We start from the raw sequence: 14,805 nt of genomic DNA, 5'->3' as shown, positions 1-14,805 counted from the left end.
CTCCCACCTATTCATCCTTATTCTAAGATTCTCTGCCTTACACTTTCAGGTTAGAATAAATATTTAAAGTAGAGATCTCGGACACTCCTTCCCAGCTTTCCCCAGTGCAGCACTGGCTCTTTCTCCCCTTGTGAATGACCATCTGAACACAGTACCCAAGCTCCCGGAGATCCTTGTAAGACCCACTCCCACACAGCAAACAATGCTGACACTGCCCACTCCCCCCCACCCCCCGAGACCTTGTGTTACCTACAGGACACTGCACCATGTCTGTGTCTTTTTATCATTTGTTTTTAATCAAATGATTGTTTTTCTATGACATACATTACTGGGCACATATTTGGCTTTAAAAAATTAGCAGTTACAAATGAAGAAACTATTTTTTTTTTCTTTTTCTTTTTTCCAACCAGAGGGATCAAGCAGTTGAACCTTAAAGGCCCCAAAATGTTGCATTCTACCATTTTCACTGAATGAGATCTCCTGTTCTGATGATTTCTGGTAAATAGTGAGTTAGTTTACTCCCAACAGCCTCCATTCACCAAACAGCCTACTGCTTTCAGGGGATCCTGCCAGATGAAGCTGCTAGCATTATTTTAATGAGGTCCCTATCCTGGGTGACCAAGGCGTCCTGGTTTATCTGCTAAGCCTTCATTCTGCCCAATATGATATTCCTGAAACCTCATGGATGTACCTATGTGTCATTCCTTAATATTTCTGTCAGTGATGCTCTGGACATTCAGGTTTCACTTCTGTGAGGTCTTTAATACAGTAAAAAAAAAAAAAAAGTGGATTTCTGTACATTTATTTTAAGATTACTGAAAATCAATTCTTTAAAGCATTTGGTCAGATTCTGATATCTCTGTAGTCATGTTCAGCACTTGCCTAGTGTGCAGAAAACCCTGAGTTTGGGTCTCAGTGCCATCAGCAAAAATAATAGTAATAATAAATATTAATTAATAATAATAAACAAAAAGACCTCCCCCCTGACACACACACATGGGCAGGGATCATGTGCCACTAACAGAGGCATACTAATCTTGACTCTGATGTCCTGAGCAAAAATAAGTGCGGAACAAATGCTTACAGGATTAATGGTTCTGTTCTTCGGGGCCTCGTCTGTCCTAGTGTAGGCAACACTCACTCATGTACCTCTCTCAGTTAGCAGATATTTCCTAAGCATTGTCAGTGGAATCTGGAGTTACGATGATTAGGGAAGTGGCCATAAGCAAGTTGCCCCCGAAGAACAAGCAAGAGGTCTAGTGAGAGGAGTTTTTAAGATTTTAAAGATAGGATAATTATCTATCTTCAGCTGAAGATTCTACTGACAGCCAAACCTCACCCAGGCACAGGAATTAAGCACGTATGAAGGTTCACATCTTAAGAGAGAAAACATGAAAAGGTCGCTAGGGAAACAGAACCTAAGACAAGACTGAGAAACAAGAGAAGGGTGCTTGCTTGGCCATTGGGAGCCAAACCCCAGGGTTAGGGCCTGGCAGTTGCAGGTCAGCGTTTTACCCTCTATTAACAACATTTCCCTGCTCTGTGGCTCTCCAAATGCTGATACAATCCCTCTGTCTTGGCAGTCCTTGGCCTGGCCTCACCCAGAATCTGTACCAGCCGCTTCTGTGGGAAATATTTTCTTTTTTAATAACGCACCTCGATTTTACCTCTGACACCAGCAAACTTACTCAGTTCCAAGGATAACGTGCTCACTTTACCCTTAAAACAGAGCGATTTCCATCTCTAGAAATTGGGCTGAGATACTTCTTGCTTCCTTAAACAAACAGAACTTTTGGGAGCCTCCTTTCTAACACTTCTCTGTGACTAATGTGCTGCTGCTGTTGTTTGGGGCTTTGTATGGGGTCGTGGAAACCCAGGCCTCTGGCATGCCCTGCAGGCCGCTGAGCTTCCTCACACACCCATAAATGATTGACTAATCTTGTAAGTACAGTAGACGGTTGAGCATTTCAGGGTCATCTAGCCCCTCACAGATTATGAAGAGGGTATTTTTTTTTTTTTTTTTTGAGGGCGTATGTGTCAAAATGTCAATCAGGTTGTTCTACCATCCACTTGCTATGGCAGATTGAGTGGACTGGGGCTCCCTGCAGAACCCTAAAGCTGCCAGGAACCACTGATTTAATCAGCTATCTTGGGCCGGTCAAGGTCCTAATGCAAGGTCATCAGCACAAGGTTGTAGAGCAAACAAGCAAGATTGGAGAATGCCTGAACAAGTCAATATAAACAATGAGGCGGACAGAGATTTGACAAGGTCAGAGTTCACATTTCACTCTAACAGCCTAGACAACCCCTTACAGGGTTTAAACAAAACAAGGGCACAGTCCATCCAAAGACAGCCTTCTGGTTGTTCCAGGAAAGCGGATTGAAAAGAAAGACCAGGAGGGGGCATTTTCTCCAGCTCTGTTATACCACATGCCCAACAGCACCACTCTTAAAATTTTTTAAATAAAATGAAAAATCTGGTGATCCATTGCCAGCGTGCCCAGAGTGGGAAAACTTGTGCTGTCAATTCTTTTGGTTTGACAGTCTGGAAGCTTCCTTAGCTAGTTTGATCCAGTAGGCTTCCATCTCTGAACTGCTGGGTCACAGTCAGGGGACCCTAGTTAGAGGCATTGGGTAGACCCACCCCCACCCCCAGCGAGGAAGTTGGGAAACAGGAGTGTTGGGGTGGCCACCAAGATAGCTTGAAGGGACAGATTCCCTTTCTTTCCTATTTTGTTCCACACAAGGTGGGAGCTGCGGGGGGTGGGGTGGGGAGGGGGGAGTGGTGGCGGTGGAAGCACAAAGTTTGTAAGCGTCACCCCTAAAGACCCTCAAAGATCTCACCCGATCTATAGTGTCTGTCAGCCTAATATGGTTCTTCATCATTGCCCCCACAGAGCCTTTCGCATCCCAGAAGCCCTTCCCTCTGCTCCCCCTCCCCCCTCCCCTCACCCCCGCCGCCGCCCACAAGGTGCCTCCAAATCCCCCAAACTCAGCCTCTGGGTCTCTGACCTAGTCGGCTTGCCATAGAGAATTCGCTTCACCTGGCCCAAATCATCAGGCGGCAGGTGCTTTTCCAGGCTCTGCTCCAGGGACTGCCACTCGGGTCCCGCCATGGCCAAAGGCTGCAGGGTTCTGATGACCCACGGGAATGGCCTGCTCTCTGCCCCTACGTATGGGGAGAAGAGGGCAGAAACCTGGCATTTCTCCAGCAGCTTTGGATTTGGTGCTCTGTGGCGGGGAGGGCTCACCTGCAGACAACACCCGCCTCCCGCCCCTCTGAGAGCCAATCCGCGCTCAGACATTCCGGGCTGAACCTTTCTATTGGCTCTCCATCTGGGCCAGTGTGGGGCACAGCTGGAGGCTTACCCTAGCAGCTTTTCCTAGCCTAGGTGTCTCCTCCTTCTTCCTCCCTCTTCCTCCTTTCTTAGGTACAGTTAGAGATCTTTGAAAGGTAGGGAGTGGTGGCCGGGGCTGAGGTGAGTCGGCCTTGGTCTTAGTCAGCAGAACAGTGCAGCGAGTGCAAGGGCTCAGTGCAGGGAGCTGCCGTTGGACAAGAAATGATACTTTGCATTGAGTAGTTCTAAACCCCGAGGGGCCCAGTCTAGAGCCATAGAGTAAACAGGTTAGCTTTGGGGGAGGTCTGAACAGGCCACTGTAAATGGACAGAGATTTAGCAAGGTCAGAGTTCACATTTCACTCTAACAGCCTAGACAACCCCTTACAGGGTTTAAACAAAACAAGGGTACAGTCCATCCAAAGACAGCCTTCTGGTTGTTCCAGGAAAACGGGTTGAAAAAGAAAGACCAGGAGGGGGCATTTTCTCCAGCTCTGTTATACTGCATGCCCAACAGCACCACTCTAAAATTAAAAAAGAAGAAGAAGAAGAAGAAAAAAAATCTGGTGATCTACTGCCAGCGTGCCCAGAGTGGGAAAACTTGTGCTGTCAACTCTCTTGGCTTGGCAGTCTGGAAGCTTCCTTAGCTAGTTTGATCCAGTAGGCCTCCATCTCCAAGCTCCTGGATCACAGCAGGATGGAGGGTTCAGGGGACCTTAGTTGGAGGTATTGGACAGACCCAATCCCACCATAAGCGAGGAAGCTGGGATCTGAGTCAAAGGTAGTAACTTCCTGCCTGGGTGTGGTGGCGCATGCCTGTAATCCGAGCACTCGCAAGGCAGAGGTAGGTGGATCTCTGTGAGTTCTACGTCAACCTGGTCTACAAACCGAGTCCAGGACAGCCAGGGCTACATAGAAACCCTGTCTCGAAAAACCAAAACAAACCAACAAATCTAGTAGCTTAGGGAAAGAGGACTGTTGGGGTGGGAAATTCCCTTTCTTATTTTGTTCCACACAAGGTGGGAGCTGCGGGGGGGGGTGAGGGGTGGAGTGGTGGCGGTGGAAGTTCACCCCTAAAGACCCTCACAGACCTCAACCCGATCTATGACAGCCTTTCGCATCCCAGAAGCCCTTCCCTCTGCTCCCCCTCCCCCTCCCCTCACCCCCGCCGCCGCCCACAAGGTGCCTCCAAATCCCCCAAACTCAGCCTCTGGGTCTCTGACCTAGTCGGCTTGCCATAGAGAATTCGCTTCACCTGGCCCAAATCATCAGGCGGCAGGTGCTTTTCCAGGCTCTGCTCCAGGGACTGCCACTCGGGTCCCGCCATGGCCAGAGGCTGCAGGGTTCTGGTGTCCCACGGGAATGGCCTGCCCTCTGGCCCTAAATATGAGGAGAAGAGGGCAGAAGCCTGGCATTTCTCCAGCAGCTTTGGATTTGGTGCTCTGTGGGGAGGAGGGCTCACGTGCAGACAACACCTCTGCTGAGAGCCAATCCGCGCTCAGACATTCCGGGCTGAACCTTTCTACTGGCTCTCCATCTGGGGCCACACTTGCGAGTGTGGGGCACAGCTGGAGGCTTTCCCTGGCAGCTTTTCCTAGCCCAGGTGTCTCCTTCTTCCTCCCTCTTCCTTTTTTCTCAGGTACAGTTAGAGATCTTTGATAGGCAGAGAGTGGGGCCGGGGCTGAGGTGACTTGACCTTGGTCTTGGCCAGCAGAGCAGTGTAGCAAGCAGCGCTGCCTTACTGTACGGAGCTGCTCATGGCCAAGAAGCAATAGTTTGGCGTGTGAGTATTTCTGGGGCCAGTCCAGAGACCTGACGCTGTGGCCACGCCGTGCTTTAGGCTTCCTTTGAGCCACAGGTCAAATGAGTGATGCAAGCTGGTACCGCAGGCACTTTCTTGGAGAAACTATTGCAGAACACCGGATGCCAAGGCCTCTGATGCCACTTCAGGATCTCTATCTCTCTGCAGTACGCATGCCCATGCGGGCGCTTTGCCAGCTGCATTAGACTTTTCTCAGAGGTGGTGATGGTTAAAGATCCTCTTGCTGTTCCCTCTAGGCCACAGATGTCGTACACTTGGGAGCTAAAGAAGAGTTCGCTTACAAAACCTCCCGTCAGCGACGACGACATCATAGCCACCTTCACTCCAGACAGAATGGTGGGAGATGCAGTCCCGAACCCTGATTTAGTCCCCGTGGCCTGGGGAGTTATCCTGTTACATGGGTCATCTGTCGCTCTCTCTTTGTGACGTTGGAATGGGGTGACCACTTTACATCCTTGCAGGAGTTTAGCTCAGTGGTAGGGCATTCTTTGTTACAGGCTCTGGAGGAGAGAGGGTGAGGCTTAAAATAGTTCAGTTTATCACTGCTTTGATGTTATCTGACAGTTTCTGGTGTCTTCCTTTTCTAGAAACTAAGCGCTTTGTGTGGGAGACTTCACAAAGAATAACACAAAGACAGTAGAGACAGATGGAAAGACAGCTGGCCCTCCATGTGTAGGTCCCACAGCTGCATATGCTGTGGGTTTATTTTACTCACAGTTACAAATAGCAGTCCATTATTAAAAGCAGTGAGGGCAGGAACCCGGAGGCAGGAGCTGATGCAGAGCCATGGAGGGGTGCTGCTTACTGGCTTGCTCTCCATGGCTTGCTCAGCCTGCTTCCTTATAGAACCCAGGACCACCAGCCCAGGGATGGCACCACCAGCACTGGGCTGCGCCCTACCCCATCAACCATTAATTTTAAGATTGTCCTACAGGTTTGCCTACAGCTTAGGGAGGCATTTTCTCTCTCTCTCTCTCTTTTAAATTTAATTTTATTAATTTATTCTTATTACATCTCAATGGTTATCCCATCCCTTGTATCCTCCCAATCCTCCCTCCCTCCCTCCCATTTTCTCCTTGCTCCCCTCCCCTATGACTGTGACTGAGGGGGACCTCCTCCCCCTTTATATCAATTGAGGTTTCCTCCTCTCTGATGACTAGCTTGTGCCACACTTGACATAGTTAGGTATTATATCTAACGCAGAGACTATTTAAAATAGACGGTACAGTGTCTCTGCAAATACTATTCTATGTTAAAGAAGCGACTTATGCTTCCAGAATTTGGGATCCTTAGGGGTCCTTTGGATACCTAACCTTTTAAACAATGTAACTTTAGAAGCTGGGAAATTTCACATATGGCTATTGTTAAGACACTTAACTGTTTCCTTCCTTCCCTCCCTCCCTCCCTCCTTCCTTTTCTTTCTTCCTTGCTTCCTTTCTTTTTTTTTTTTTAAATTGGTCTTCTAGTGTATCTTTGACTGGCCTGGAACTCTCTGTATATATCAGACTGACCTAAACTCACAGATCCATCTGCCTTTGTCTCCCAAGTGTTGGGATTAAAGATGTTCCCTTCCACACACAGAAAGCATACTATTTCTTGAAAAGCAATGTCCATGTCTTGGGTATCCTGTGCCGAAGAGTGTGAGTGTGTGTGTATGTGTGTGAGTGTGTGTGTACACGCATGTGGCATGTGGGTGCCTGCTTGCCCCACCCCAGGGCTTAAAGCCTTTCTTTTGGGGGGGGATTTATTTCTAATTTTTAAGATCTTATGCATATGCATGTTGTGTGTCTGCATGTTCATCATGTGTGTGATGTTCATCACATGTGTGATGGTGCCCTCAGTGTCTAGAAAGGGATATCAGAACCCCTGGATCTGGAGGTACAGGCCCTGCTGAACATGGAGGGTGAGGACCAAACTCAGGTCCCCTGGGAAAGCATCAAGCGTTAACGCCTTATCTTACTTAGTAAACTCCAATTCTGCCTCATTCTGAAACTTCTACCGTGAAGATAGGATCCTGCTTTCTCTTAATAGAAGTTTCTAGGAAGGATCCCAAAGGCTGTCACAACCAGTACCTCCCTCTCCTGCAAATGACTAGGGCTGCTTACAAAGAAGCAAATTTGCATATCTGTTATTGATAGGTTTTTTTTTTTTGTTGTTGTTGTTTGTTTCTTTTGTTTTGTTTTGTTTTTTGAGACAGAGTTTCTCTGTGTAGCCCTGGCTGTCCTGGAACTCTCTTTGTAGACCAAACTCACCTGGAACTCACAGAGATCCGCCTGCCTCTGCCTCCCTGAGTGCTGGGATTAAAGGCATGTGCCACCGTGCCCAGCTATTAATAACTATTTAATAAAACAAAATATAATTTGAAGTTGGAGAAAAGACTGAAAAAAAATCATGGCCACTCACATCAGAGAAAAGGGCTCAGCATCCTTCAAGGCCATCGGTCTTCTGCATTTTTTTCTTTTTTAGGAAGATTTACTTATTTATTATCTATACAGTGTTCTTGTTATAGACCTTGCTATAGATGGTTGTAAGACACCATGTGGTTGCTGGGAATTGAACTCAGGACCTCTGGAAGAACATCCAGTGCTCTTAACCACTAAGCCATCTCTCCAGCCCAGTCTCCTGCATCTTCAGAAACCTAGTTTTTCATGGACTCCCTTCTAGCCTCGCTTGCAAAGTTAAAATCTGTCTTGTTATAGAGAAATAGCCGTCTACAGCACCGACAGAAAATGACTGAACACTGGATGCTCTTCACACTCTGCCGGACCCCCGACTCCACATCCCCCTCCCCCCTCCCCCAGGACTCCACTAGATCTGCTTATTTTGTTTTGGAATTGCCTGTTATTTCCCTGGTCACCCGAAAGCACTGTTATGTTAGTGAATGGTTAGAAGTCTTTGTGTTTGGGACAATGTCGAGACGTCACCTACTTCAATAGGTGATGGTATCACGATGCATTGCATAATGACAAATACCATAGCTGCCTTGGGGGCCAGAGAGATGGCTCAGCCACTAGGAGCACTGACTGCTCTTCCAGAGGACCTGGGTTCAACTCCCAGCAACCACACAGCAGCTCACAACTGTCTGTAACTCGGAGATCTGACACCCTCACAGAGATACACATGCAGGCAAAACATCAATGCACATAAAATAAAAATAAATAAAAATTTAAAATCCCATAGCTGCCATAGGAAAAGGACTGCCTGTATAGGGGGTGGGGTAGGGCGGGGCAGTGGTTTGTGTTAAGTCAGCAAAGATTTTCAAGAGGAGGAGGGGCTAGTGGATGTGTTGTCTGGAGCCCTCTGCCCTGTCATCTGCACCTTCCGTTGCCTTTAGACCTTTTTTTTATTTTGGTAAGTGTAGTTTATAGGAAACTGGTAGCAATGAGGATGATTCACAAATGCAAATCAGTTCTGCCCAGTGGAGATGCAATAGTTCATCTCATTGAGTAGTTGGGAATCCACCTGTAAGTCAGTTTATCTGGCTTTATACCCTTCTGTCACTCTTGGTAGGGAGCCGACTAGCATGCTGATGACAAGCTCTTCAGGACGACTCTATGTGACATCTGTGTTCATTACACATTTAGTTGTTAGCTCTAGGGCAGCGGTTCCCAGCCTTCTTAATACAGTTTAATACAGTCCCTCATGTTGGCGTGACGCTCGATTGTAAAATTATTTTGGTTGCTACTTCGTAACTGTAATTTTGCTACAGTTATTAACTGTAATGTAAATACCTGATATGAAGGATATCTGATATGCAACCTTTATGATAAGAGTTGTTCGACCCTCCAAAGGGGTCAGGGCCCATAGGTTGGGTACCACTGGTCTAGGGACACTGCACACCTTCCAGGACTCAACAGGACTCACCTTGAGGGTACCCGATTGCTAACTGGGGTGGGATTTAAGCACACATTCTTTCTAAAATAATTGAAACCTGCAATAAATTGAAACACGAAAGGAAAACTTTAGAGAGACCAAAGGAGGCTTTTCCAAGTTGGATAGGCATCGAAAATACTCTTTACCCTACTCATTGAAGACTTATATCTGATTAGAAAACAACCAGAGCAGGGTGAGGTGGTGGTGGTCCAGGCCTGTAACCCAGCAGTGGGAGGCTGAGGTGAGATGCTTAATACTTGGAGATTAGCTTGGGTTACATAGAGTTACACTGTCTCAAAAATATAAACAAACAAGGGTTAGCAAAGAGAAGTCAAGAAGATGGTTCTTCCTTGCTCCGGCTGTTACTTCTTTAGTTTTCGTTGGTTTTTATTTTATGCATCACACTCATGCAATGCCTACAGAGGCCAGAAGAGGGAGGTGGATCCTCCAGAACTGGAGTTACGGGCAGTTGCCAGCTTCCCTGTGAATGCTGGGAATTGAAGTATGGCCCTCTGGAAGAGCAGCCAGTGCTCTGAACCACTGCTCCATCTCTTCTGCCCCTGTTTTGTTTTGTTGTTGTTTTTTCTTTTTGTTGTTGTTTTTTCAAGACAGCGTCTCTCTGTGTATCCTTGACTGTCCTGGGCTCTCTTTGTAGACCAGGCTGGCCTCAAACCACAGCAATCTGCCTACCTCTGCCTCCCAAGTGCTAGGATTAAAGGCGTGCGCCACTACCGCCCGGCTCTCTTCTGCCCCTGTAGATGACTTCTTAAAATCAGGAACTTAGGTTTATAATAAGGAGGTTCACTCTCACCTACTTGCACTAAACCTTCACCCCTTTCTCAAGTCTTTCTGCTAATGTTGCTTCTTTGAGATTTAGGTTTTCCTTGTTTCAACCAGGATTCAGAAATGCAATTGTAGGACTGAGGATTGCTTATACTGTGGAGGGACCGATTAGGTCCATAGCTGGAACGCTTTTGAAAAACTAGCAAGGGATAAAATATGAAACTTATTTTATGTATATGTTATATATATTAAGTCAACATATATGCTGATATTTATAAGTCATTAATGTGGCTATCAAAGATGTCTGAAAAGTGAGTGGGAACTCCTGAATTTAAAAAAGACGTGAGCTCAAATACTTTACAATGTATACATGACTCAGTAAAAATAATAATTAGAAATTAATTGTTTACATTGTTTTTTGTTTTGTTTTGTTTTGTTTGTTTTCTTTTAGAGGTAATCTCACTGGAATTGGTCTGGTACTTCCTATGTAGGCCAAGTTGGCTTCTAATGAGCAATTCTCCTGCCTCAGCCTCATTAGTGCTGTTATTGTTAAGTTCACTCCAGGATACCTGGAATCATATTAGTTTAATAAAAAGCTGTAGTGGGCACAGAGGTCTTTGTGCTCCCAGATAAGCACCAGGGAAACCAGCAATGTTAAACACACAGGGTTGTGTCTTCAGATAGAGAACTGTATAACTTGTTTTCTGCCCAGAAGGCTGGGAGCTGAGGTAGTTAATAGCCTGGTGACCTTTGTGCTATGCGTATGATCAAGACCTCACCAGACCCTCCCATAATCCCTTATCATGAGCTTATTTTTCTCAGTCATTTATAGACCCTGTCCTAATAGACGGTGTCACATGTACTCAATCTATCGAACCTGTCTTTATGCAAGGTGTCGCGTGTACTTTGCAAAGAGTTTCAATGTAGTCGTGTCTTAAGCTTTGTCGTGCACACGGGATGGAGTTAATTATACTTGGAAACTTTTTTTTCAAAATTGTATATGCCTAAAACAGACTACTCAATATGCCTAAAATAAACCATTCAGGGTCTGACTCTTTGAACCGACACCATGTTGAAACAAACTGCCTTATCTTACATGGATTGTTATTTTGCTGGTCATGGTGGTCAAAGATAAACCCCACAAAAGGCAGCTGCATTTCTTGCTCAACAAAATACTTATGTCTTTTATATACTTTGCACTGAAATGTTGTTCAACACCCACATACTAATAAAACAAAAAATCTATCTCCCCAAAATAAATAAGAAAATACCTGTAAATAAACATAACCAAGGAGGTGAAATACTTCCTCATGGAAAACTTTCAAGCATCGAAGAAAGAAATTGACGAAGGTGTTAAAAGGTAGAAAAGTCTCCTTGCACATAGATTGGCAGAATTACTATTTCGAAAAGGCTATATCAAAATTCTAATGACAGAGCCAGTGGGACGGCTTAGTGGCAGAGGCACTTGCCACGAAGCCTGACAACCCAGTGAAAATTGGGGTGGGGTGGGGGGTGAGGGGTCTGTCCCCAGAAACCACCCTGTGAAAAGTGAGAACTGACTTCCACAAATTGTCCTTTGACAACTTATTAATACATTTATTATTTCTTATTTATTTGTGTGCACTTACACACACACACACACGCACATATATATATGTGCGTGTGTGTGTGTGTGTGTGTGTGTGTGTGTGTGTGTGTGTATACATATGATCACATACCTGCATGCCACAGCATGTGTGTGGAGGTCAGGTGGAGAAAGAGCTGACGTCCTTTACACACACACTATACAGTCACACACAAATTCCAATGACATTTTTCACGGAACTGGAGGGAAAAAAACAGTTGAAAAATTCATGTGGAAGCACAAAGCAATCCCAAGCAGAAAAAGGATTAGTGCTGGCATCCATACTTGGCCTCAAATTGTACTATAGCTCTGTCCCTCAGACCCTCTCAGGTGTTCCTCCTTGACTCTCTCCATTCCTTTCTGCCACCTACCTACCTACAGAAACACTCTCTACCGGGGCCACCACAGCCACAGTGCTCGCCTGGGATCCAGATACGGCAACAAGAACCAAAGAGCACAATACCGAGTCAACAAAGACCAGATGACACCAAGAAACATCTCAAACATCATAGCTAGAGATGCCTAGATCCAAGGCAAAACACGAACATGACCAGCCAAGTCAATACAGACGCCTCCACCAGATGTCAGTAAGCCTACTGCAGAAAGCCCTGAGCAATGCAGTGTAGCCGAAGCACCAGACCAGGACTTCAAAATAACAACTATGAATATGTTTTAAGGACCTGAAAGAGGATATGAACAAATCCTTTAATGAAGTCTGTAAAAACATAGTTAAATGAAATCAGGAAAACAATTCTTAACATGAAAGCATTTAACACATAGAATCACTCAAGAAAACGAACTGAAAACTGGAAATGAAAAATTCAGGATGTCAAAGGAAACCTCAGAGGTAAGCCTCACCAACAGAGCATAGGACACGGACGAGAGAATCCCAGGTGCTGAAGGCAGAATAGAAGAAATGGGTACCTCAGCCAAAGAGAATGTCAAATCTTTAAAAAAAAAAAAAAATCTCCATGCACAAAGCATCCAGGATATCGGGGACACCGTGAAAAGGCCAATTATGAACAATGGGAAAAGAGGAAGGAGAGGAAACCCAGGCGAAAGGCATAGAAAATACTTTTTAACACAACTACAGAAAAGAATACACCAACCTATAGAAGGAGGTGCCTACCAATGTACAGGAAGCATACAGGACACAAAAGAACCAAAATACTAAACCTACAGAAGAAAGAATATTAAAAGCTGCAGGGAAAACACAAAAACAACTCATGCGTGACTTCTCAGAGGAGACTCTAAAAGCCAGAAAGGTTGGGACTGACGTTGTACAAACTCCACGAGACAGCAGATGCCAGCCTAGACTACTATAACCAGCAAAACTATCAATCCCAAGAGATGGAGAAAGAAAACCAGCCCATGGTAAAAGCAAATTTAGGCAACCTCTCTCTGCGAATCCAGTGCTACAGAAGGCTCTTAAAGGAAAACTTCAGTCTGAAGAGGTTAGCCACATCCAATACATAATCCCAGAATAGTTTATTAAAAGAGGAAGGAAAACCCTCACCATAACAATAAAATAATGAGAACCAATAAACACTGCTCATTTATAACTCTCAATGTTAATGGTCTCAATTCCCCAATAAAAAGACACAGACTAAGCCGGGTGGTGGTGGCGCACGCCTTTAATCCCAGCACTTGGGAGGCAGAGGCAGGCAGATTGTTGTGAGTTCGAGGCCAGCCTGGACTACAAAGTGAGTTCAGGACAGTCAAGGCTACACAGAGAAACCCTGTCTCAAAACAAAACAAAACAAACAAACAAAAGACACAGACTAACAGACTAGATTAGAAGATAGTATCCATCTTTCTGCTGCATGCAAGGAACACAGTTTACTATCAAGGATAGACATCACCTCAGGGCAGAAGGACAGAAGAAAACATTCTAGCAAATGAGCCCAACCAGCAAGCAGGTGTAAACATTGTAATGTTTGACTAAATGGACTATAAACCAAAACTAAGCCGGAGAGATAGAGAAGGACACTACATACTCAGGAAAGGAAAAAAGCCACCAAGAGGACAGTCCAATTCTTAATATCTATGCACCAAACTCAAGGGCACCCAAGTTGATAAAAGAAACACAGCTACAGCTAAAATCACATAGTGACCCTCACACACATATAGTGGGAAACTTCAATACCCCACTGTCATCAATAGGCAAATCATCCAGGCAAAACACTAAACAGAGAAAATCTGGAATTAAATAATATCACAAATTGAATGGATCTAGCAGACATCTAAAGAACAATTCACTCAAACACCACAGAATATACTTTCTTCTCAGGAGCTCATGGAACTTTCCCCAAAAGTGACCATATACTAAAACACAAACAACCCTCAACATACGTAAGAATTTTGAAATAACAACCTGCATCCTATCTGACCACCATAGATTAAAGCTGGACACTAACAGCAACGGAAACTATACAAACTTACGGAAACTGAACAACTCACTTCTGAATGAAAAACACGTCAAGAAAGAAATAAAAAAGGAGATTAAAATCCTTTTAGAACTGAATGAAAATGAAAACACAACATATCTAAACCCACAGGATACAAAGAAGACAGTTCGAAGAGGCAAGTTCATAGTGCATACATAAAAACATACTGCATACATTAAAAACTGGAGAGGTCTTACACCAATAACAGGGATATACCTGAAAGTTCTAGAACAACAAGAAGAAATGGCATCCAAAACCAGTAGACATCAAGAAATGATCAAAATAGAGGCTGAAATCAATGAAACAGAAACAACAACAAATACAAGAAATTGATGAAGCAAAGAGGTATTTCCCTAAGGAAATCAATAAGATCAGCAAACCCTTAGTTGTGTTAACTAAAAGAAAAAAGAGAAAGGGTTCAGACAAGTAAAATCAGAAGTCAAGAGGTAGACATTATGGGCTGGAGAGATGGCTCAGTGGTTTAGAGCACTGCCTGCTCTTCCGGAGGTCCTGAGTTCAATTCCCAGCAACCAACCACATGATGGCTCACAACCATCTATATAGTGTGATCTGATGCACTTGTCTGCAGATAAAACGCTCATATACAATAAATAATAAATCTTTAAAAAAAAAAAAGAGGTGGACATTACAAATGGCACTGAGGACATTCAGAAAATCATAAGGATTTAAATTTAAAATCTGTACTTCAGCTAAGTGGAAAACCCTAAGAGAAATGGATGAATTTCTTGATACAGGATATATATGATCTACCAAATTTAAATCAAGATCAAATAAACAATTCAAACAGATCCATAAAACCTAGGGAAGTGGGAGTAATTAAAAGTCTCCCAGCCAACTAAACAAACAAACAAACCAACAAACCAAGGGCCGGATGGATTCAGTCCAGAATTCTACCAGA

General features: G+C 44.7%; 1 protein-coding gene across 1 annotated transcript in view; it reads right to left on the bottom strand.

Annotated features, from left to right (window-relative positions):
- Positions 1 to 4,695, bottom strand: part of Upb1 (beta-ureidopropionase 1) — a 34,911-nt gene extending 30,216 nt beyond the window's left edge. Inside the window, exons 1-2 of the mRNA XM_051153225.1 lie at positions 4,561 to 4,695; positions 3,013 to 3,135 (exon numbers count right to left, since the gene is read on the bottom strand). Of these exons, the coding sequence (XP_051009182.1) occupies positions 3,013 to 3,135; positions 4,561 to 4,664 (227 nt within the window). The 5' untranslated portion in view covers positions 4,665 to 4,695. The remainder of the gene's footprint in view (positions 1 to 3,012; positions 3,136 to 4,560) is intronic.
- Positions 4,696 to 14,805: the final 10,110 nt, after the last annotated feature.

Source organism: Acomys russatus, chromosome 11, assembly GCF_903995435.1.
Source record: "Acomys russatus chromosome 11, mAcoRus1.1, whole genome shotgun sequence".
Lineage (NCBI taxonomy): Eukaryota > Metazoa > Chordata > Mammalia > Rodentia > Muridae > Acomys > Acomys russatus.
The sequence above is the reverse complement of the archived record's forward strand: the minus strand, read 5'-3'. Positions and strand labels throughout refer to the sequence as shown.